General features: G+C 34.8%; 1 protein-coding gene across 1 annotated transcript in view; it reads right to left on the bottom strand.

The window, feature by feature from the left end:
* Positions 1 to 27,040, bottom strand: part of apolpp (retinoid- and fatty-acid binding glycoprotein apolipophorin) — a 248,875-nt gene that overhangs the window by 200,986 nt on the left and 20,849 nt on the right. Inside the window, exon 3 of the mRNA XM_081759450.1 lies at positions 2,892 to 3,094. Within this exon, the coding sequence (XP_081615576.1) occupies positions 2,892 to 3,094 (203 nt within the window). The remainder of the gene's footprint in view (positions 1 to 2,891; positions 3,095 to 27,040) is intronic.

Raw genomic sequence — 27,040 nt, 5'->3', positions numbered from 1 at the left:
TAAGACAACACGTTAATAAATATCACAAGTTTAATGATCTACTACGAAGTCTAAGTTAAAGTTCTCCTGTGTTACAAAACTATTTAATGACAGTAAATGTTAAAGGAAGTGATATAGAATAGATAATGAAGAACAGAAAATCTCAGAGTAATCACTATCGTCTAAGTTAATGGATGTTCATTGTTAAAATGCATAAATTCAATATGAAAATACAATGATTCAATTTTCATCTTAACTTCATTAAGATAAAATCACATTGGAATGCTTAATACAAGAAAAGGCATAAAAAAATTAGGGAGCTCTACGTACATGTGAATATTAGTTATTTGTTGAAACACTACAAATACAACCAGAATCTTGATGTAGGTCAGTTTCTTATCCAACAAATAAGCTGTGGTAAGGTTGGAAACAATATAACATCAAATCTCTATTATTTATTTTTCTTCCTTTTATCTGTCCAAACCAGGAAGTTATGGATAAACGGAAGCTGTGATTAGTACAGTCTTTCTGAACCCTTATTTACTTTTGTATTTATACTCTTTAGGTATTCTATGTTTAAAACCTTTTAAAAATTTAGATAAGCTTGCTACTTGATTGTCGTTAAATTTATATCCACAAATGTGCTTTTGATTATAGTAAAAATATTTCTCATTGTCATGTTAATATAATTCTTGACACTCATAGGTTGCTTGCACTTACGAAAAAATATTACCGTTTCACGAGCCATTTAAATAGCTTTTATATTCTTTTAACCACTTTTTCATATTTCTTTATGGAGCTGCGATAACATTTTAGTTGTATTCTTAAAACTTATTTCTAATCTATTGGTTACACCTGGATACAAAAAAAATCCACTTTTACCTTTTTTAATATTATTTGAACAACTTTTGTAATGTATAATAAAACCTATACAATTTTTCTGGGATACGGACAAAAACTCGCGGCCGAAACATCGCCGCCCAAAATCTTGCCGGCCAAAACCTCACGTGGCCAAAATCTCGCTGCCCAAAATCTCGCGTGGCCAAAACCTCGCAGCCCAAAACCTCGCGTGGCCAAAACCTCGTGGGCCAAAATCTCGCCTGCAGCTTAATAAAAATTCAGTGTAGTATAACAATATCTGCTGCTTTTCTTATTAAAAAAAAAAAAAAAAAAAAAAAACGAAGGAAGAGCTTGGTGTGGTGAGAGTAGGGACGCCGAATTCTACTTCGCCCCGGGCGCCGAAATCTCTAGCTACGGCTCTGTATATATATATATATATATATATATATATATATATATATATATCCCACTCCCTCTCCCTTTTGTTGTGCCGACAAAGTGAAATTATAAAAGACATCCTAGGCTTGAACCTCATCTATGTTGAAAATTTGATTGAGATCGGTAGGATGGCTCAAGAGGTATAATGTAACAAACATAGTCATTTAATTTTTATATATAAAGATTTCCAAAGCATGCATTAGAATTTTTCTTGTCATTATTTTAATGTAGCTATGTGTTATTGCTAAATATATACATATAGTAATATATAGAACATTCTACATTGAAGAAATCGTCGTGAAGAGGTTTTATCCTGACGACATTTCTTCCCAGGCGACACTACGTCTTACTTAATTTAGACCAGGCGAGATTCTGTGTCGCGAGATCACTACAACGAGGTTTTGGTCAGGCGAGATTTTGGGTATGGCGATATTTTGGGGCGCGAGGTTTTGGAAGACGAGGTTTTGGCAAGGCGAGGTTTTGGCCCGGCGAGATTTTGGGTGGCGAGGTTTTGGCTCCGCGACGTTTTGGGCGGCGAGGATTTGGCCAGGCGGGGTTTTGGCTAGGCGAGATTTTGTCCCACGAGGTTTTGGGTGGCGTGGTTTTGGCCAGGCGAGGTTTCGGCTCGGCGAGATTTTGGGCCGCGAGGTTTTGGGAGACGAGGTTTTGGCCAGGCGAGGTTTTGGTCCGCGAGGTTTTGTACCCAAACCAATTTTTCTATCCTATGAAAACCTAATTTCTTTATCAAAATTAATGTTATTTGAGCATAGCTATGCCCTCCGTAAAGATCTTACACACATTTACCTGGCCACTAGGTGCACGTGTCAACTTGGTATATGTAAATAACCTTACATGGCCTCAGTAAATTGTGACTCTAAGAAATTTAAACTATGGTTGGTTTCATTTTTAGCTCTGACTTTGTTGCTAGACTCTTTAATTTAATAACTCGTTCTCTAGGGATTTATATCATCTACATAATTGCAATATTCGTCAATTCTAATTTCGAGGAACCCTTAATTTCGAAATTATTTTAGACAATATATGTCAGAAACAGTGGAAGGAGAGTGTCCGTAATTAAATTGTTAATCTGATGCTAAATCTCAAATAGTTTTGTGTTTTAACTAATCCCTAAAGTCCACGTACACATGCTTCATTCTATACTTCAAAACTTCGAATCGTTTGATCCCAGTGAAAATTAGAAAGCGTATATTATGTTTGCTTTCCGTAACTTCAAGCAAGCAGTCATAATTTCGTTCTTAACATTTCGAAAACTCTATTATTTTTCGATCAGACAATTAATAACTAGAAACTAGTTTTAAGGAACGTAAGCGTATAAAGTTGTGATATGTGTATGTTATAAAGACGTAATTTATGAACTGCTGCTTCTGTTGTAGCTTTCATAACAGACATTACTTTATCGAAAAGAATTTAAATTTAAAAATGAAATTTGCTTGTTTAGTTTTATAATCATGTACATGCCACGTCAGACAATGAGATTGAATTCCCACTGTCAATAGAACTCTGGTTTACTCAATCTATTCAGCTTCTCAAGAGTACGATTTTAAATTACGTATTTAGCTTTTTAACTTACTTATCAAGCAAAGACAATAGCATCAAGAAAATAAAAAACCTACCTGTCCGTCCGGACCTTCGACTCGAATGTTTCGAAGAGTCAGATAATAGCTACACTGCTGCTCAACATAAACATCAGCTTGAGCAGTGAGCCTCACCCGGCTAGGCTCACTGGTAGAGCCTGATAACGTGGTCTCTGCAACTGTGTCAAGGTTGTAAATATATTGATGTCCTTCCACATACTCGAAATCTGATCCAAACAGAGCTGCAACGAATTGAAAGAGTCTTATAATGATGAAACTATGTTACCTGAGGAAATAATATTAGTTCTTTCTTTTTTAATATATCAATCTGAAAATAAGAAATAACTCTCAAGTTTTATAGGAGTAGCATAGACAAAATAATCTGTTGTTTGTTGAAAAAAATAAGACAGAAATCGACTGTACAACTTTATTCTTTATAAAGTATTGGGAAATTATTGGTTACATGTAAGCTAATATTATAAAATAGTTATATATGAACGAAAGTTACAAATGAAAGCACAGAAAGTGATCATATGAGGATACAAGTAAGGATATAACTGTCATAGTCTTTGAAATGCAAAACTGTTGTTTTGAATAACAAACAAGAGGAGTGAGTAAAAACATCTTTACATTTTTAAGTGTGAATTCTGTTACTGCATAATGGGGTCATATCCCACAAGATATCACACAATAACTTCTGTTTTAGAGTTCTCTTTAACTCTAAAATAAAAGTTAGCTATTTGTAGAAAAATACTAGTTGGAACTCAGTGTTAAAATAATACATATTTTAACCTTATCTGAGTGTTCTACCCGAAGAAAAGTTCTGGTTTACTCACCTTAGTAACTACTAAGTCAATAAGAAATAAATGGAATTAATAAGTCAGTAAAGTAGGGTTAGAGTGACCAGTTTCTTTAGCCACTCCTTCAAAAGAATATATGAAATTGAAAATGAAGAAGTTGGAATGCAGAAATCGAGATTAGGAATATTACGGCTAATTACACAGATGCTTACTTGCACACCCCGCTTAGTATTTCTCTAAGGTTCTCTCACTTCTCGTAGTATCAAGAAACCAAATCCTTGACGGAGGTCACATCTTAATCTATCGTGTCTTGAATATTATTTCAACTTGAATTTTTATCTTACTTTTTCTAACATGTCATTAACTGGCAGACAGTGACATACTTACTTTTATTTTCAAAATTGATATGTTTTGCTACTTTGAAACAATTTGTGACACCTCAAAATTCAAAGCCTTCAAAAGTTTTGCCGTATTTTTTTTACTTAAATTGACATTGTGACGTATTTTAAGATAACTTAATTACGAAAATAATAATAATAATAATAATAATAAGAGAAAAATGATGTGTCACTATCTCAGCCAACCGAAAGCATCCAATCTAGAATTCTTGCAATTCTTTGCAAATTTCTATTGCGACTCGCCACGAAAGCATTTTTCTTTCCATACGAATATTTCCTACTTCCTCATATGTGAAATTTTGAGTAGCCTAATAGAGTTTGAGGATACGAAGTCACCATATAGGAAGCCACATAATTCCCAACTTCTTTAAAGCTGTTTTCTTTACTTTCTCTTGGTTTCTTAGATACATGAGAAGGAGTCCAGTAGTATGACATCATCTTTTGATTTCCTCTACTTATACAAACAGGTTAAATCAAGTTCTGTTGTGAATAAGCTTGTTTATAAGTAGGCCTTTTTTTTTTTTTTTAGAACAAACTTCTGTATCAATGATTTGCGTTTGTTAGGAGTTTTATCAATGGGCTATTGATCTAGGTTTCGACATTGACAATAGTTAGGTTTTTCAAGAAATATGTTTAAAGTTCGGAGTGTGGATAAATATTTGAAGTTGTGATGAAGATCAGGATCAAAACAAGGACAAGGTCGAAATAAAACGTGATTTCAGTTGGATAGTACCAAGTGTAAGAATACAATCCAAAAGAGATACGATTCGTATCTCTGAGTCAAGAAAAGACAACAGTGTACTCACAAAGTTCAAAATAATATTGTGAATTCTTAATATTATCGAAAATCAACATTTTCTACTATTTTGAGTCACGTAGCTATATTTCTAAACTAAACCTCGAAATACGAAATTGACAACGCAAGTCAGATCGTGTATGTTTTATATCGCCATGTTTTTCAAATGTTTAGTTTTCGGTTAGTGAGTTTAACTAAAAACCAATACATAAAATAAAACTTGGGAAGTTAAGAAACAATAAGTAGTATGTTATAAAGACATTGATATTCATAACATTAAAGACGAATTTATTTCAAAAGAAATTGTTTTGTTGGACATTGTAGTACGATTTCACCAAATTTGCGGCAAAATTGTCATGTTCTTTTCTTTCTTTCCTTTCGTTTTCTATGTTTTCTTTTAGAGATTTCTTTTTTTTTTTCTCCAATCATACTGAACTAGTTATTATGAATTGCTATGATATGTCGGTCACTAGATGCAACATGTTAATTGATTTCTTAATTAATGAACTTGACTTTTGACTGTCAGTCAGGTTATGATCAGTATTAATAATGAAGTTTATGGAATGTATTTTTAATTTCCGGTAGGTAGTGTATACTGTTGTTGATAACTATCTTGTTTCCCTGACACTGAAAGATTAAATAACTATTCTTCTATAAATTAATGTTCGGGATTCTATTTAAAATACTTTTAATCAAATACATTCCTTAAAATAGTATGATAATTTAATTCGATGACACAATTTAAAAGGAACAGGAACGCATGAAGAAATTGCTTATACTTTACTTTTATTCCAATTAGAGGCGATTTTTTTTCACTATTTCTCTTGATTATTTGTATGTTTCAAATTCACAGTATTACAATTATTATTAGCAATAAAAGAGATTATAGCCCTCTCTGCTGGTCTAGTGGCTAGCGCATGTTCCTTTTAGTGCACATGGTACGAGGATTGATTCTCGGCAGGAGAGGTTAGTTAGATTTTTAACTGTCCTCGATATTTATGAATTAGTGTTTGTGTCGTGTTGAATTACGTAAAAAATGGTAACAGGAGAGAAATCAGTAAAATTAGGCAAATTAAATTGCTGTTAAATGCTTGATTAATCAGTTATAAAAGTGACTACCGTGTGCGACGTGGGTGCATGCGGTCCCGAATTCGATTCCCGGGGGGAAAGGTCAAAAAATTAATTTCACATTCATTTTCATTAATAATCTGCTTTTTTATCCTAACCATAGAACGTTAAACTAAAATTCCATTTCATTAATAGATAATAGTTTTTGAAACATCATTTAAAAAATAAACTGTTTTTCACTAGTAGTTCCTCTAGCATTAATTTTAATTTTTTTAAACAGTAATAGAGTGCTTGCTTTAATGCGAAGATTTCTGATTTAGTGAATTTTTGGATAGACAAAATCATGGTTGAGTTTTCTCAGGCTTCTTTCATCAAACCTTCCATTATAATTTACTTACATTTGTCATTTGTATTCTTTAGTCTAAATGACATAACTATAGATGTTAGTTAAGATTTGATTTGATTTATTACAGCTTTTAAAATTATTTGCTAATGGCCCGTTCAGTACACAAGAGATTCAAATCCACTTTTTGCTTATTTTGGACGTTTTTCATTTTAAAGATCTATCTACAGCTACTTTTAGAGCTTATAAAGTTCACGTCCAGATATTGTAAGAACTCCTATAATGTAAAAAAGAGTAGTGTTAACTTTCCCATGTACTAGAGCGTACCATGCAAACTTTATGTTTCTTTTTCTCATTACTTTGCTAATTACATTTTATTCCCTTCTATTCTGAAACCCAAAATAACATACTGAATGCTATGTTTGAGAGTTCGTTTACTTTCTTTAAACGTATATTTTAAAAAAATGATTGATAAGAAATAAACTTTAAACTCTTTATTCAAGAAATGTATTTCAGTTCTATTGGAGTAACAGCATTCATTTTCATGAAAGCTATGTCTTACAGTAAAATACAGTTGTTATGTGATCATTTTATACTTTCTTTGTCATAAGCACAGAATTTGATAAAATACAATATAGAAATATAAATTATCCAGATTATGGATATCTATCTGTTATCAACTTGAACGTTCTTCAATCATATCATTCTTTTCACTGAATAAGCTGAATCTTCTAATTATGGAGAGAATATCGAAGTCGGAATTTCAACAGATTTGTACGTTTCATGACCCTTACATGCCAAATAGAATTTCTCAGAGATGGAGAAGAAGTATTTTCTCCTTACATTCTAAAATAAGGGCAGTTTACTGAAATGTAAACGAGAAAAACTAAATTTTCTCAAAAACTACTTTAGTAAGTTTGTTCCTATTTCATAAGTAATGCTAATGAATCTTATAACTCATGGATGTGTTATATCCGTTTTAAACATTTTGATGAGTCTACGTGTCAAATTATTGTAAATGTTATAACCTAAAGTGTACCATTATTAATTTCTTTTAAAATAATTCAGAAAGAGCCTTTACTGGTTAAGATGTATTTTTCTCTACAAAACACTCTAACGTTCATAAGTAAATACTTAGTTAACGATCTTATTATGATATAATTTATTTCTTCTGCTAAACTGCAGAAAGCCTAGTCTCACGAGTTAAGTTCATTTTTAAGACAATTTTATAGGAAACGGCTCAAATAAATTTTAAGATCCTTGTCACTGGATCATGTGAAGAATTTAGCTGAGGATGTCAGTGCCTTATATCGGTGGAATATTAATTGACCTGTAAAAATGACTACCTGTTTAACGAAGAAATAATTATACAATTCCCTAATCCTAATTTCCGGCCTATCTCTCTACTCTGAGAATCAATTTTCAGTTCGTCATATACTTGTTTGAACTACTGGAGAAAGACAATAAACCACCCTACCACCCTCTATAGGCTTAGTGATTCACCGTGCAAAAATCAAATTCGAGATTTTAGCGTATTTACAGTTTCATGACTCCTACATTCCGAAAAATTGCCTCTAGAATGTCCATCTGTTTGTTTATTCATCCCGATTTATGTACATTTCCATAGAGGCCACATATTGTTCAACTTTTTCGCACTAAAGTTGAAACGTAAGCTTTTTGTAAGATTTCCCAGGGGAATGTTTCAAATTTTCTTCCTACCCCAAAAATAATGGTAATTTACTGAAGGATATAAATAAAAAATTGCTATTTTCCTAGAAGCGGTTCTAATGATTTTGTTTATATATATATATATATATATATATATATATATATATATATATATATATATATATATCATACATCAATATTTCATGAACAACCCTATACTGTGGTATAAATTTAGGGAATAATTTTGACTTACTAGGGTTCAATTAGAGCTTTTCATGCTAAATGACAAAATTTAAGAAGAGAAAGTACTGAAGAAAATTATGTTTGTTGCAATGTTTTTGAATACCCCAGTCCTAATATATATAAGTTACGATAATATCTGCAAAGTCACTTACTGGGATGCAGTTCTCAACAAAAATGACCACCACTCAGAAACTGGCTTGATTAATTTTTTTTTTTTTAAAAAAGAGAACATTTTAGTGCTGTTATTTTATATGGTAATCTACCTATTAATATGCAACAATAGCAATAAAAACGCTTTTTTATATTTTTATAATATTTTATTTTTACAATTATAGCATACTGAAGGCATGCTAGCCCCTTACAAGGGTTACGCCCTTTTCTCGGGAAGAGAAGGCATAGTAATATGGAAAAGAGGCAGCAGGGATGGTCTAAGTAATTTAATAATTTATATAAACTTTATTGATCATAAATTATATAGCATTCAAGTACCATAGCAGACATTATGTCCTTTAGCTATAATCATTAGGATGGGTGATGAGATGGAGATGAGGATGAGGTGCACTGAACGCCACAACACAGTAAAGGGAAGGGTTAGTTAGACGAATGCATGTTATCTTCTGATCCTGGGGCTGCTCAGAATCATGATGAGAGACACAATGAGCCCTGTTAGAAGGGATGGATTACCGTGCCATCACCGGCTACGATCTCTTAGCGGCTTACCATTTTCATCTCGTAACATAAGATTGAGCATACAGGGGATAGTTGACCTTTCGGCCGTTGTGGCGCCATTAACGTGGACTAAGCAGGACAGATTGTATATTGTCACATATGTCTGAGTGGATTTTGACAAGTATAATGTGGTATTTTACGTTAATATGTTTTCTTGTTTCTTTTTTTTTTTAAAGGAGTCGCGTGGCATGTATAGGCTCTATAGGCTACTTGCATAATATTTTCAATATCTTTACCTAGATATGTGGTGAAATTAACACCACAAAAAGGGTTCTTTTATTGTTTTAACTACGGTATATGTTATGTACCATTTTGTAAAAATGGGAAAAGTAACTCTGTATCTTTCCACTAATTTCCCTTGGATTCTCAACAATCCGGTGCGTGGTTGGAGGCGATATCTAGGTAAACTTTCACTCCAAATTGTAATTCTATGTCATCTGTAGTGTGTAGTTTACATTTTAGTGAAAATGATTACAGTTCAGATACAAAAAGAAGAATTCTGACGAGAGGAAATGTTCTAAATATGTTTAGTCACTAGTCCTTCCACAAAGTTGCGAAACTTGTTTAATCCCGTAGAAAAATTCTCAGAAAGAATAGCGACATAAAGAAAAGAATAACGAATTAATATGTAAGTCCGCAGTTCAGTAGCGAAGACAAGCTGCTGTTGTTGATTGCAACGATCTACGTATTGAAATCAAATCTGCGGAGCCCATTTCAACTTTGGAGGTCCCGGGCCCCCAAAGCCCCCAAGAATCGGCTAACTTGCTAAGGGATAGAAGAAGAAAGCGGAGTCTTTATTTCAGATACTATCCCAGTATTACTTGGTGTATCAGTAGTAACTTCAACTTTCCCTAATATTTACCTAGATAAAATGATAAACGATTTAGTTTAGCGAAATGCAATATCGTAGTATTATATTAGTATACCCCTATACACATCTTACTAAAACAGATACCGTAGTAATGATTTACAAAGATGCAGTAGCGTAGCTAGAATTTTTTCAAGTGGGGCCAATGAAGGGCCCAAGAAAATTTCGAGGGGGACCATCTCCAATGAATAAAAAATGCTGGTATATATATTGGGTGATTCCGTTAGTCCGTACAGGCCTTTAAATCGAAAAAGTTCAGAGATATGTACAAACTGGAAAACACGTATCCCATTAGTTGCAAAGGACAACAGAGCGAAGTAAAAAGTTTCGTCCCAAGATCCCCGCAGGGTCCCAGACGGGGTCCAACTCAAAATTGTCAAATGGAAAGAGGGATCAAGTGTATATCGCTTGAAAGCTCTTGTAAAAAGAAAGAAACTACAAATCCCGATTCGCTACGTTCACCCTATGCAACATGGCGGTGGGTCAAAATGTCATCAAAAGTTGCATTGAAATGAATGTGAAAAAACACATATTCCAGTGGAATTGGCGGTAAAATTGCTGGACAGTGCCCGGTAGCCCTGGAGAGTTGTGATGTTCATCATAAAAACACATCAGCGAGTGGTGCACACAGCCGAAATATTGAGTCAATGACACTAGTCGGTTGGGAGGAAACAACTGTTTTCACTTTGCTTCCACAGAGTTTTTCGAGATGTGGAACGAGGCAAGCATGCTCTACCAATGTTTTCTGCATCCGTTGTGTAAGAGGTCTGGGGCTCTTCCCAGATCTTGACCTTGGTGTCCGCACAGGATGTGTATTTGAAAGCCCTTTGTCAGTAGTTGTGATGTTGCTTCTTAGGGTGGCCTCTCCCCTCCCAAACCTCCGACACTATGGGATCAAGGAAATTGAACACTGTATCCTCCCGACTGGCTAGTGCAACGGACGAAATATTCCGGCTGTGTGCACTATGCGATGATTTGTTTCCATGATGCACACCATAACTCTCCAGGGTACAGCAATTATACGGAACATTCCCCTGGGACATGTTGTTTTGCACCATTTGCTCGCATTCAGCCCAGAACCTAAAACGGCGGTATAAATAGATCTGTATTCTGGACTTGCCGTGTGCTATCCAATGACGCATAAATCTTGCAAATCCCCGAGTGTCACGTTGCTACCCTGTCCGCGTTATTGTGTTATTTCCGTTCGAGAATGCATTTTCCCCCCAATTCCCGACCTAGGTTTGAATGATGTCACAGCCTGGTTCGTCTGTATACATATCTTAAGCTCAGTGTTCCTCAGTAACAACAGGCGAATAATGGGATTGACGCAAGGTTCCAGCCCTGTCCTTACCTGCCCTTTTCTTCCCTATGCGTCGTGTAAAAGTGAAATTCATGAGACATTAATGTCGTGAAACGTATAACTTCAAATGAAATACCGAAATGAATAAACATACACATCTTTGATAACGATTACTGCAACCGGATTGTGCTGTTTGCTGGTTTATGTTTATTGTACAAAACATACCCCTTTCGACAGAACCAGTCACAGACAACCTTGAATTGAAAGGCACGAACGTGAGGTACGCTGGAACACAGTTTGTTCCACAGTAAGTTGAGCAGGCTTTGCTGAAGGGTCGTTAGTACGAATTGTAGTGAAGTACTTGTGCTGTGCAAAAGTAATACACTACGAATTGTATGTATGTGTGTGTGTGTGTGTGTCAGAAGGCTTCCATTTCATTGTAGAAGGTGGCACGTACTACCCTAATATCGTGTGTTAGTGCAGTGTCGGCTAAAGATAGCATTGTATAGGAACAATGCCATATACGAACGGGGAGGCATTTGACATGTTAATGGTGTTAGGGGAATGTAGGCAAAACTGTAGAGCTGCGGCCCGAATTTATAACGCAAGGTTCCCACAGCGACAATCAATTTCCCATAATGTACTTCGACGGTCAGCAAATCGTCTGAAACAAACAGGGCATACCTCCTCAACATGGGGGTCACAAACATGCTCCAATTGTAGATGACAACGATGTCGTTATTGATGTTTTGGCTGCTGTAGATGTACGTCCTAATGCATCCTCAAGAGATATTGCCCGGGATCGCGGGATTAGTCAAACAAGTGTACTGCGTATACTATGGATGCATAAACGCCACCCGTATTATATCTTCTTGTGCCAGGTGCTAACAGATGCCGACCGTAATAAGCGCCTCTAGTTTTGTAATTGGGCCCGTCACAAATTAAGGACAAACCCAACCTTTTTCAGTATGTACGTGCTGTGGACAGACGAAGCAATATTTACAAGTGATGGCCATGTCAACCTACACAATGCGCATTATTGGGCTGCGGTGAATCCGCACTGGACACTACAGATCGACCGACAAAGACGTTGGAGCATCAATGTGTGGGGTGGTATCATTGGAACACATGTAATTGGGGCCTGGTTTATTGATGGAAATTTAACGTCGGCTCTGTTCCATCAATCTTGACAGAACATCTACCGCAACTGCTGGAAAACATCCCACTTCATGTGCGGCGTAATATCTGGATGCAATTGGATGGTTGTCCAGCACATGCTGCTCGTATATGCAGAGGTGCATTAAATACTTTATTTCTGCACCGTTGGTTAGGAAGAGGGTCCAATACTCCTTTCCCTCCTCGCTCTCCAGACCTTACGTGCATGGACTATTATTTCTGGGGTCGACTCAAGGAGCTTGTTTACACGAATAGACCAACTACACCAAAATATATGAGGCAACGTATAATGACCGCATTTCGAAGCATAGGAGAGGCAGAGCTTGAAGCTCTGGGCTATAATTATTATCGCCGTCTGGACCGTTGTCTTGCTGTACATGGACGACAATTTCGGTAAAACGTGATGTAAAACGTGCTGTGTGAATTGCACATCTGTTACACAACGGACAGCAGCCGTCTCCAAGGTAAATATGATATATTCTTTGTATGTTATGCGATGGTAAATTAATTCTTAGAACAACGTTAGACGTTTCAATATAATATGCTTACCTGTCCACCATAACGCTCCCATTTCCATACTGTGTATGTTACCAGTGTTGACTACGAGACGAGACAAGACACGTATCACGAAAGAGGACTGAACAGTCTGTGTAGTATTGTACCCGGAAAACGTATGTTACCAAGGAAATATAGCTGTTCAAGATGTTCAGGGTCTTCCCTCCAGCACAATCAAACAACTGCTAATTTGGAGGTGGACCCTGCCTGGATATCTAGAACTGGTTACCGTGATATGTTGTACTGTTGAAATAATGAGACACTTGTTTTTCAGTTTTTACGTCTGGCTGCCCGTTTCAGATTTATAGGGGTTGCCGTATTGTTTTTCAATGCACATTTTGATGACATTTTGACCCGCCGCCATTTTGCATAGGGTGATCGTAGAGAATCGGGACTTGTTGTAGTTTCTTTCTTTTTACAAGAGCTTTCAAGCGATATATCACTTGACCCCTCTTTCATTTAACAATTTTATTTGGACCCCGTCTGGGACCCTGCGGGGGACCCTGGGACGAAACTTTTTACTTCGCTCTGTTGTCCTTTGCAACTAATGGGATACGTATTTTTCAGTTTGTGCATATCTCGGACCGTTTTCGATTTAATATATATATATATACACCGTATATGTATGTGTGGTTCAAGGTGAATGTTTTCATCTTTGTTGTTTATGATTTTACCCTTTTACAGTGCAAATGTAAGAATTTACAACCTCAAACAACTAGGATACACTAATAATAATTGATTTCTAATATAAGTAAGTAGTTATTTAATTACGGCGTTTAAAATATGTATGGCTGGTTGATTTAAGTTGAAGCAGATAAATACATTTATACAGGTAAAGAAAGACTTATAGGTTCATGCCTCACTTAAAAGAGGGTCTTTTTATTCTTGTAGGCAGCAGCAAACTTATCAACAAATTTTTCAAGATCTAACGATTTAGCAATTTTCTTCAATATAAAGTAATTTTAAGTTTTTCATGCTATCATCAGTCATTGAACTGCGTATATATCTTTAATCTTTTCAAACATGAGAATGGCCGTTCACATGTAGCACTAGAAACTGATATAGTCACAAAGATGATATCTAGCTTGTAGGTTTCTGTGAATGCAATTTTGTAGACGCAAAGATCAACGAAATTAATCAAGAAATCAACTTTGGTTTTCTCCCGTCTTCATACAACTTAATAGTGTTTGGAAGGACTTTAAGTTCACATTTCAATATTTCCAGATCACTTCCGTTATGCTGGGCCATAGGCTCCATAATGTTGTAATTTAGAAAGTTTTCACATTTTGGATGTAGAGCGGTGATTGATCTAATGATTTTGCTACATGATCCAAAGCGGTTTTCCATCTCAGTAATTGCCTTATCAATAGTAGGCAAAAAAATTCTTAGTGTATTATCTTTAGAAAATCCGTTTTCTGCCTTTAGTGAAGGAAGAGATTCATCCAAAATGAATTTGTGATATTTCGATAGCAAATATCTAGTTCATTTCCACGAGGAACCCCTATAGCCTATCTGTTTCCGGCACTGGAATTTCAAGACCGTTTCTTTGCATATACCCAAATATTCTTGATAAATTTGTTCGAATGTTCTTTCTTGAAAGTTATATTTTCCAGACCTCATCTGCGGCAGCGTTTGAACTAGTGAATATACAAGAATCAAACTTTCCGACATGTGTGCATCTACTTGAGATAAGGCGAAGCTCGAAGTTATAGCATGGCAGAAGTTATCTCAAATTTTACTATCCCGAAAACATTCCCTCTTGTACAGATTACACTAATTTTCCGGATGGAATGATTGAAGTATATAAATATCACAAGTTCCAGATTTGGTTTAATACCGCATAATAATATAAATAGTTGTTTGGTAGATAAACTGTAATAATAATAATAATAATAATAATAATAATAATAATAATAATAATAATAATAATAATAATAATAATAATAATAATAATAATAATAATAATAAGTAAAAAGTGTCGGACAAGGACAAATGTTCTTAAGAGACAAACGTCACGCAGAAACAGGAACTGAACTCCAACAGGACACTGATTTACCATCCCAGCCCACTTTAAATTTTAAGCCTTGTTCTTGAAATTTAAGTTTCACTTTAAAGTAAATTGCCAATAATTGTCATGTACTCTTAAAATTTCAAAAAAATGTCTCAATTTCATGCTCTAAAAATATGGTAGCCTGATCAGTGACGAAACTAGACATTTGGTACCCAGGGCAAATTTTGCGATTAGCACCCACTTAATCTACATCTACACCAGTAAACACATATTAGTTTTGGCGCCCGGGGCAACTGCTCCGGTTGCAGCCTCTTGTTTTGGTCTGGCCGCAGTTTAATTATTTTTGGTAACTTTTACCCCTTGAGCTCTAAAGCTGAGTAATGAGTTTGCCTTTACTTTATTAAAATGATAAAGTGAACACTCTTTGAAGCTAAAAGAGGAAATGTGTGTTTATTTTCCTAATATCAAACGGTATCAGAACAGACATTTCAATCGGAACTCCTTACAGCAAAAGAAGCATACGTGGCCTTTTTCTTTCTTTCGTTTGTTTACCTTCACTAGTTTTTAAAATTTGACATGAATTCAAACACACAAACACTTCATACCAACACCGAACGGCCAAAGACTAGCGGTAGAACATCAACTTAAGAGTAGGAAGATGGTGTGATCAATCCCTCGTGGGTAAATATTTCTGAGGAGTTTACCAAGATTCTTCCTCGGTATCACTAGGAAAATTTTATTTTCCTATTGACTCATGTTCTTCATTTCTATCCTCTGAACCTCAGGTTGAAGCATCTAACACTACTATCATGTAGTCGATGCTAAATTAATATTGTTAAGTTTTGAGATTAGATTTGAGGGAGGGGCATTAATTAGTAATCCTGTTGAAAATTCATGTCACCACTGATTTACTGTTCTTCATATTAATAAAATACAATTTTCTTAGAAATGCTTGATGCTTAATTTTTTCGGAAATGCATATTTTGGCGAAGAACAAATATAAATCTGCGATAAAATTTGGAATTCACTGACTGAACTTATTAATGGAATATCTGTGGTCCAGTCCCACAAACTCCTGATATATCTCTGATTACTAAACATCAGTTAACGGAATGATACAACCTGGTCACATGAATAACTACCACTTTTACGCAAAATAACATTACTGCCGCGACCAAATTGTATCATCTCAGTATCTTACCTGATGGTTATTAATCAGGAGATTGTAACGCTGGCTCTGTGATAAACTTAAGAATTTCTCTATGTAGCAGCATTTTAGGGGTTCAGCTATATTCGAAATCTTTAAAGGAAAATACTTCTGAAAGATTTATTTACAAACAATCACCGATTTTTACTACATTTCCCCAGGATTTAGTTAGTAGTATAGGTTCATCAAACTTTAACTCCGTTTTCCTGGAGACCGCTTGTATCGCTTCTTAACATCATATCAGAAGGTTTCTACAGAGTTGCAAACGGCCAAGAGCGGCAACTAGACCTAAACTAGACGTACTAAAGACAAGACCAGAATGTAATCGAGAGGTAGAACCAGTATCAGTAGCAAATAGTAGGTGTTGGTAGTATTCAGTAAGTTAATTTTCTCGAACGATATTTAAAAAGTAATCGAAAAAATCTGCCCTTTTATGGTATATCTTGCTGATTTTTATCAAGACGTCTTTCACTTGTGTCTGTAAAGCATGTACAAATGTGAGGAATAACAAGGAGATTCATGCTCATATGTGAATGATGCGCTGTGTAGAGAGCGCAGGTTCAGGTAGTTTTATTTAAATTATATGTTTGTGGACGTTTATATGTTTGTGGCCAATCCTTTCGGAAACTACAGGCTCTAGAAAGATGATGTTTTCACTGATCGATTGCAAATTTTGTGTAGATTGTCCAGTTCTAATTGAATATTTAAAAACATGGCCGTTATTTCTTTATTACATTTTTATGGGTAAACAGGAAATGTTGAAATTTTAAAAAACAACTAAATCATCATATTCTGCGCATTATGCATACCAACACCACATAGTTGTATATATGGGTTGCATATGTCTCAGACATTTGCTTTACGGCCAAATACAGTGGAGTCTCGTTAATTCGAACTTGGATAATTCGAAATATTGGATAATTCGAACATAAGTCCATTCCCCTTGAAAACTGTATTGAAAACAATAGTAAAAAGTCTTGGATAAATCGAACTTTTGAACCTATGTTTTGGATAATTCGAAGAAATACAGTTGAAAATTTTTAATGTTGGACAGATGTAAACAGAGAAATACAGTTTTAACGTGTTTTCAGTTATGCAGATGCAGCCATAGGGAAGAGTAATACAAAAGATAAATAGAAAATCTATGTAATGATAAAGATGAAGGTGAGGTGGGGAAGAAGTAAAGATAGAGAACGTGTGCCAATCTCATTTTTGTTTCAGAATTGGTTGAAAAATTAAAATGAATTATTGATAAAGTCAACCAAATGTTATTAATATCGTATTCCACGCAATACATGGAATTCAAGATTTATTGACCGTACAAAAACAATTAAATTTAAGCAAATGAGGATTACGACTTCTTAAAAGTGAGAACAGAATATTCAAATTGTTACTGGTGTTTAATTGTTTGGGCTATTCAATGTAAATATACTTTCCATTGTGCACGTAGTTTGAATTATGTGGAGTCAATGTCGTTTGTTAGTTTGCGGTATTCGATCACGCAAATAATAAGCTGCTTTAATGGTATAGTCTACACCATATGAATATGTTTTTGATGCACAGTACGGTACTTTGGTTTGTTTGTTGTTATATATGTGAAAATGAATGTTGTTGAATAATTCGAATTTTGGATAATTCGAAGTTTTTTTTCGTGTCCCGTTGGACTTCGAATTAAAAAGAGTCCACTGTAATAATAAAAAAGGAAGGATAACCATTTCTCCTGTTTAAGATCAATCTTTATTTTTGGAGTGTTTTGCCCAATGAACAGCATACATATCACTGACATTACACTTAATTGTGTGAGTAATATATTTGCTTATTATATGCTGCATGCAAGAAGAAAGAAAACACTGATCATACATGAATTAAAAACTCCAACCGGAAGTAGGCTCTAATCTTTAAACTGTACGAGATATTGAAAAAAATAATCGAAAAAAATCTCCCCTTTATGGTACCACTTGTCGATATTTATCAAGGCTTCTTTCACTTGTGTCTATAAAGGGACATGTACAGATGTGAAAAATGACAAGGAGATTGTGTGTGATGCGCTGTATAGAGAGCGTAGGTTCATCTAGTCTATACATAAAAATGCTAGGTTTATGTTTGTCACCAATTCTTTCGCCAATGAGTTCTCGAAAACCATAAGTGCTAAAAACGTGCCGTTTTCACTGGTCGATTCCAAATTTTGCGTAGATTGTCAAGTTCTAATTGAATATTTAAAAAACGTGGCCGTTATTTCTTTATTACATTATTTAGGGGTACACTGGAAGTATTGAAGTTTTAAAAAAGCATCATATCCTATGAGTTATACATTTCAACGCAATATAGTTGTACTCCCATGCGCAAAAAATATTGCGCGTATACTGTAACTCACAATTTTTCGCAATTATTCCATTTTCCATACGTTTATTGGTAAAATTCAGTTATTAGTACGTGGAGATAATAGAAAGCAATCCATCTAAGGAGATATTTCCAAAAAATATAATAAAATAATAAAAATATAAGCAAAACAAAAATTATGTTCGGTTTTGTGTATAATGGCAATAATGTTTTCGAGGGAATTTTTGGAGTAGCACAGCATGATTGCAGAGGGAATAACAAGATTAGTAGGAGAAAAACTGAACCAAGGAACTGGAAATTGGAGTAAAATATTGCATTTATTGGCTTAAATCTAGGGTGTAAATTGTCTGCCAAATATAAATTAGCTTCTGTAAGCAAGATGTTATACGGAACTATATAAACAAAGAGAAAAACTGTTGTCTTAAGTTTGGAAGTGACATGCTCTATAGCCATGAGCATTTATTTCTTAAGAAAAAGATAGGTAACAAAAGAAAATCTGTGTGGGCAAGTGGGTAGAGTGACGGACTAAAAGTTCTTATACTGTTTTGACACCAGATCGAATCCCATCCGGTCCTGTTCAATTTTATTTCTTTACAAAACATTGTAGAAAGTGTATAATTTTTATGTTAATAAGAAACGAAATAATATAATAATGAAATAACTTTTTGTTTTTCTGATGACGTATTTATTCAGAATTAGCTTACTATTTATTACTAATAGCGATTGTTTTTAATTTATGGTATGGTATGCTTAACCGTTCCCTCTCCGTTTTTACACAGCTTCAACTCACTGCGAGTGTCTGTGAGTCAGGAACAGGAAGAAACAAAACAAGAGCAACCTGCAGCTTTACACACAGCGTGAGGAACACAGTCACAGCGATAGCTCGTTGTCATGAAGAAAAAAAACTGTTCTAGTGTTTCTGTGTGTGTGTTTCTTTTTAATGTATTGACTGTCTCTCTCTCTCCTTTTGTTTCATATCCACAAGTGCAACAAATGCAAGTCTGTGTGAAAAAAAAATCAAGAGTGCTTTCTTTAAACAAAACTAAATTTTACAGCTCTCTTTGTGAGGAACGCGAATGCTTCCAAAAGATGCCATGAATATTAACTATAATCGTACCGAATTATACAGTAGCGTGAAAAACTGATAATAAAATGATGTAACATGCATAAGCTTTTTTTTCTAGAGTAACCACCCATTAAACATAACAAATTAAATTTTTGGGATTACAAATTATCACATTACGTGTCGGTGTAGGCCTATTCGTTTTCACATTCGAGCGACGAAAGAAGAAAGTGTGGTGATAGTTATAAAAACCGAATACCAGATTTCAATAAATTCAAGTTACATGGCTCCTACATATCAAAAAAAATGATTTTTCGATGTTTGTTCATTTTTTTGTCTCTCGGTTCGTCACGCTTTTACACGCACTCAAATAGAGGCCATACTGTTCAACGTATCTGCACCGAATTCTAGACATAACGTTTTAATAACATAATATCTTTCGAATTTTATGTCCTTCGACACCTAAAAGCAAGGGTAATTTACTGAAGAATTAAAATTTAAAATAATTCAATTTTCTCAAATAAAAAAAAAAGCTGTGACGATTTTATTTACTTTTGATAAATATATATTTTATTAACAAATCTCCACCACATATGAATAATTTTTCTGAAAAAATATATCTGGTGTAATTTACTGTATGGTATGCGTTCTTTTTGCACAATTTTCTCAACCACATTTCATAAATAAACGTATCATTAATTACCTAACAATATGACAACTCGTTCGAAGGAGTAGCTTAATCTTAGGGTGAGCTTTCCCCCGATGGTTTTCCCATTAACGCCTCAGGCAATTTTGTTCATATTTCGTAAAGAAATATTTCATTAATAAACTAACATAGAGCATAAATAGTTTATTCCGATAACATACAGAAGAAGTGGTTTTCTCAAGGGTTGATTTTTTTTTGGACAATTGTTTCAGTAATAACTGAGACAAATTTGTTCTAATTTCAGTAAAAATATTTTCTGTAATAATCTTACAATATGGTATAACTCGCTTGTTCCGAAAAGAAAAATCCAAAAGAGATAGTTTACTTTGACAGTGAAATTTTTCCCGACGATTTGCTTAAAAATTACTCGATATACTGTCAAAATTACAGATAGAAGAGTTTACTTTTGGGGGTAAGCTTTTCCCGATGACCTTCCTAAAAACAACTCAGGAGATGTTTGTTGTTCATATTTTATAAATACGTGTTACATAAATAACCTAGCTATATGGTATAATTCCCTCATCCGGAAAATCTAAAAATGGTATATTACTTTTGACAGTAAGTTTAACCCTGCGATTTTCTCAAGAACGACTCAGGCGATTGTGTTCGTATTTCATAAATAAATGTTTTATGAAAACACTAACAATATAGCATAGCTCGTTTGTCCTGAAAAGATCCACAAGGGATAATTTATTCTTGGAGGTGACTTTTTGCATAATTTTCTCAGAAATTACTCAGACGCTTTTGCTTATAGTTCACATACAATTATATCCTTTATAATTCTAATATATGGATCAAGTTATTTCTAACGGAAATATGACCAATGGGTACTTTACTTTTGGGCCTGAAGTTTCTTCTAGCAAAGTTTTCCAAAACATTATTTTATTCGCAATTTCCCAAATAAATGTTTCAATAACACTTGCAGCCTAACATAAGTCAGTGTAAAAAATTCGAGCAAGAAAGTACAGTGCGTTTACTCCGTACCGTTTCTTAAATATATTTTTAAATGTTACACCTAATCACAATTTTCCGAACAAAATCGAAACTTCTTTTTAAATGTGCCTTGTTGTGGTCAAATGGTTCAAGTGCATTGGTTCTGGATTAGATTTCCAGAGAGAGCTAGTGTATCTTCATCCAAGAGATGTGACACGTCGGTGCAAAGAAGAAAGTGTTTAAACAAGCCTAACCAAGCTAATCAACAAAAGAAATAATACAAGGTTACGAAATTATCGTAGAAACGTTGTTAATATTAGGTAGGTTCGACTGGAATGTCCAAACAATTGTCAATTCCAAAGGTCTTTGTTTTCGTCCGGCGGGAGCTCATGTGGTTCGGATTTCACGTTAATCAGTAGGTCCACGTCTCATATAGCCTCGCTGCTGAAAGGGACGATAAACTCAAAATCACATCACACATCTTTGTTTTCGCCTTTGTTTTAGCTCATAAATGTCTCTGTTCATAAGCTCCTTAGTGGTTGGCGTACGCGCCTTTGGCGTGGAAGACCCGGCTTCGATTCCCGGCGAGAGCTCACGTGGTTCGGAGTCCACGTTAATTAGTAGGCCGACGTCTCATATAGCTTCGTTGCTGAACGAGATGTTAAACTCAAACTCAATGTCTTTGTTCATAAATGTCTTTGTGTATGGTTTTGCATATACGTGGCATGGACATTAAATTTTGATTTCTACGCCATATGTATCTAATTACATACACACCTATAGAACGAACACAACAAACTTGGAATATCTACATTGTTTGCGTATGGAAAATAATCACGCTCTACTGTACAGGACAACCGTGTGTATGGAATTCCATACACATGGCAATCAACGTATTAAGAAATGTATAATAATAAGAATTATTATTATTATTATTATTATTATTATTATTATTATTATTATTATTATTATTATTATTATTATTATTATTAATAATAATAATAATAAACAGAAAACGATACGATCACTTACATAATTTATAAATATAAGTTAACATTTAATAAGCATATAACTGCAATGGAATTAAGTTGTTTCTCTCTCTCCCTGAACGCTACAGCCCTTATTGTTCTAAGGCGTAGAAGAGAACTTGTGGCACCCACGATTTGGGGCGGTGTGTGGTCACAACTTGGTATCCCTTTGTTGTTAGTCCTAGCTTTCTAGACTGATGCAGTTATTACCGGTAGAATATACAAGCAAATAGACTTTTGTACTTACTTTTGTACGTAAATAATTACACTCATTCCTTCAATGTGATACTTGTGGTTGCTTAACCGTATACAGACAGCTGATCCATGGAAAAATCGTTAATAATAATAATAATAATAATAATAATAATAATAATAATAATAATAATAATAATAATAATAATAATAATAATAATAATAATAAATAACAGGAACTCGACAAATATTCTTGCAAATAATAGGAAAAAGTTTGCGTCACACTGTTCACTTTGCTGGACACACCAGTGTGGCGCGTTATACCGATTGTGGCACACTGGAATATAGGGTATGTTTTTTTTTTTAATTTTTTTTCCAACTATTTCAACTGCTTCAATTGAAATGGATCTATAATAATAAGAAAATGAATTTAGTCTTCTTACCCTTCAATTTAGAAATAAGGTTCGCGAGAATTTCATAAAAGAATAATATACTCAGAATTGTATATAGTAATTTGTTTTATTCGAAATTCCATACTTCCTGCAACTGTTTTTTGATTGAAATGATTTGAAATGAAATTTTTAAGTTTTACGTCCCACGATTATGCCGGATAGGCTAAAGGAGACAGTGATGATAAGAAATGAATGAAATGGTGGAATGAAAAAAGTGGGATAAAACGGGAGAACCTCGAGAAACCCACGCACACAGTGTTTGTCCAGCACAAGGTTCACTTGGCGCGAGCATAGATCGAACCAAGGATACCATGCATCAAAGGTGAACGCTCTACCACTGAAACACCGTGGTCTCTGAAATTACTTATGGAACTACCGAGAACTATGCTGTAATATTTGAATGTGCTTCAAGTTTACAATAATTAGTTTAGTTAAATTCATTATTAACAATTAAATAATTGCATTCATTATTAACAGGTAAATGCTGCTGATGCAAAGACTTAAATCTAGCGATACCGCGAGCGTAAGTATTAAACAGAGGGATTTTAAAGAGCCCCCTGAGCTGGGGGCCCTGGGCTCCATTGGCTCCGCCCTTAATCCGCTAATGCCTATAGATTATAAATTAAAGGGGACGGGCCGGGTCCGTTCTAAAAATTCCGGCCCGTGCAGACCTCTAGCTCCTGTGTATATGCTATCTGAAAATACAGTAGAGTTTCGCTTATCGGACATAAAACAGGCAGGCAGAACCCCGGATAATATGGATGTGTTAAGGAAAGACCTATAAAAAGTCAAACTATGATATAATTTTACACATTACGCATCTAATTATCATCTTTGCAAGAAACAAATATAATGCATTGACTCAGTGACGTATCCAGCGTGAGGTCCTGGAAGCTGTCCCTTACCAAACCTCAAGCACTTTTTAATAAACCTACTTTTTCCCTTTTGAGTTTTTTTTTTTATGTCAGATTACTTTGAGTCAGTGTCCAAACTGTGGACAATGCGTTGTTGTTATAATTCTAACAAGTAACACTTCCCAAGTGTAACACTCCGATTTTGATAAAATTTGGCAGGTAGATACTATACATAAAATAAACAAATAAGTGCTTTTTATTTATTATTATTATTATTATTATTATTATTATTATTATTATTATTATTATTATTATTATTATTATTATTATTATTATTATTATTATTATTGCTGAAAAACGGTTTTAGGGGGCAAAAGCCCTCACCCAAAATTTGAAAGTTGACGCTCGAAAGGCAAAAACAAGTGGACCAAAGTGAACGAAATTGTGAACAGATATTGCGGACATAAAATTAGGGAATACGTGTTTTGTATTTTCCTGGAAAAAACGGTTAGGTGGGGCACAGATCCCTCCAAACCTTTGATCATGAAATATCAAAAGTGCTAATAACAGTATGTCAGAAGTGCCTAAATTTACATGAAGAATTGGAACAAAACTTTGTGTTAGGACAATAAGCAAAAAATAAACAAATTCGGCTTTTTTATTTCCTGCGAAAAAAACGGTTTTAGAGGACAAAAGGTCCCCCCCCAAGAATTTTGAAATTTGACGCAAGAAAGGCAAGAAAAAATGTACCGAACTGAATGAAATTGTTCACAAATGTTGTAGAGGTAAGATGAGGAAATACGTGCTTCGTATTTTCCTGAAAAGAGAAAAAAACCTTTTGAGTGGACCGAGGCGTTGAGTGTCGGAAGGATTGGACCGAAGCGAATGAAATTGTCTGTAGATATTGGATATGAAAAATAAAGCCTCTCGTGTTTCACAAGTGTCTCCATCAGATTTCTTCAAATTTAGCAGATCAACAACAAGCACAAACAGTATAGCGTATTTTGTAGTATTTCACGAGGCAACTTTAACCCTTACAATGTTTTTCCGCATAAACAAAAACACGTGCCGATTAATTTCCTGTTTGCTGTTGATGTGCCAAAATTGATAGGGACATCTTTAAAACACGAAAGTCCTTATTTTACATACAGTCTATACAATATCTACACACAATTTCATTTGCTTCGGTCCACTCCTTCCTGCACTTTTACGGTAATATTAACTTTTTTTTGGAGGGGCTCTAGGCCCCAACACTGTTTTTTCATACAAATTAAAATGCATTTCATTTATTATTTTGCAAATTGTCCCTATACGAAGTTTCGTTGCAATTCTCCATACTCTTAGCAACTTCTGACGTATACATACTTATTTGCACTTTTGATATTTCCTAATCAACAGCTTAGAAAGTCCGTGCCCCACTCAATAGCTTTTTTCCACGAATATACGAAACACAATTACCTCAATTTACGTCTAGAATATCTGTGCACGATTTCAAAATTTTCGGTGGGGAATTCTGCCCCCTAAAACCAATTTTTCGCAGAAAATAAACCCGTTTTTTTTTTTTTTTTTTTTTTTTTGCGTATTGTCTCTACACAATGTGTCGTTCCAATTCTTCATGTCCTTAAAGCACTTCTGACATACTGTTATTAGCACTTTTGATATTTCACGATCAAAGTTTTGGAGGGGTCTGTTTCCCCCCGAAACGTTTTTCTTTTTTTCAGGAAAATACGGAACCCATATTCCCTCATTTTTCGTCTACAATATCTGTGCACAATTTCATTCATTTCGGTTCACTTCTTCTTGCCTTTCGGGCGTCAACTTTCATCATTTTGGATGGGGGATTTTGTCCCCTAAAACAGACATTCGTTTAGTTTTTGCGTATTGTCCATACACAAAGTGTCATCGGAATTCTTCGTCCTTTACACACATCAGACATATTGTTACTAGCACTTTTGATATTTCATGATCAAAGGTTTGGAGGGGTCTGCGTCCCACCTAACCGTTTTTTCCAGGAAAATACAAAACACGTATTCCTTTATTTTACGTCTGCCATATCTGTGCACAGTTTCGTACACTTTGGTCCACTTGTTTTTGTCTTTCGGGCGTCAACTTTCAAAATTTTGGGTGAGTGCTTTTGCCCCCGTAAAACAGTTTTTCCGCAGAAAATAAAAAAACATGTATTCGTTTATTTTATGTGTAGTATCTGCCTGTCAAATTTTATCAAAATCGGAGTGTTACACTTGGGAAGTGTTACTTGTAAGAATATACCGTAATGCCATTGATACCAGGTGGAATTAAAGAACACTTTTAAATGGGATTACAATTTCGTTTCCGGTCTGTTTATAACATTACTGTATTAGAACGATACACTCCTTGCCATTTGCTATTTTTGTTATGTGATATACGTAGCAGACAGTTTTCCTTACATGTCTCTAGAAAATATTTTTTGATTTCGTGTGAGTTAGAATTAAGTTTCACCGGTTCATAAATGACAAGTAAGAAACGTTTAAGAGAAATACAGAACTGTTGCATTATTATTATTATTATTATTATTATTATTATTATTATTATTATTATTATTATTATTATTATTATTATTATTATTATTATTATTATTATTATTATTGATATTTTTGAAACATTAGAATTACGTGCTTACGAGGATTCGTGTCGGGTCCCCTCCGAAAAGAAAAGCTGGATATGTGCCTGCACTGAATGATAGACGTATGAGTCAAGGTATAGACGAGTGTGCTAGGCGATCGAGTCCGCAGCATCAAAAACAGACTAAGATAGGGTGTCCCGTCCCGTTTTTTCACTACCATTCCCGGTGTCCCGAAAAAATCTCCCGGGACGCCACAATGTCCCGTATTTACATTGGCTACAAAGACACTTTCCAATCGCTAAAATTTCCTAATTTATATTATTTTCTAAGCTATGTGGTTATATTGGAACATATCTAATTACTGACCAACATCACTACGACGTTTGCGATGGTGGATGTGGTGGTTGCACTGTTTCACCTCCCAGGTCTCCTCACTCCAAGACTTCCACTTCGCAGATAACAGTGCAAAGGACTGAAAGCCTTATGAAGAACAAATGTAACCTGTTTTTGCTCTCGAGCTCTCGTGGTTAAACTGTAAGCGTACGCGCCTTTGGCGTGGGAGACCCGGATTCGATTCCTGGCGGGAGCTTATGTGGTTCGGATTCCACATTAGTCAATAGGTCCCGTCTCATATAGCCTCGCTGCTGAAAGGGACGTTAAACTCAATATCAACTCAACTGATTTTCTCTCTATTTTGGGCCGTGAAAAATTGAGGCGCTGTCATCAGTATAGTACAGTGTCTCCATGATGTGACTGGACAATAATCCTTTAAGTGAAGCATAAATACAGTTTATTTATAACCAGCTTAGTATCTTCCACCACGGAACTAAGAACATTGAAAGGAAGTGCAAAAACA

This window comes from Thermobia domestica, chromosome 5, assembly GCF_964235325.1.
Source record: "Thermobia domestica chromosome 5, izTheDome1.hap1.1, whole genome shotgun sequence".
Classification (NCBI taxonomy): domain Eukaryota; kingdom Metazoa; phylum Arthropoda; class Insecta; order Zygentoma; family Lepismatidae; genus Thermobia; species Thermobia domestica.
The sequence above is the reverse complement of the archived record's forward strand: the minus strand, read 5'-3'. Positions and strand labels throughout refer to the sequence as shown.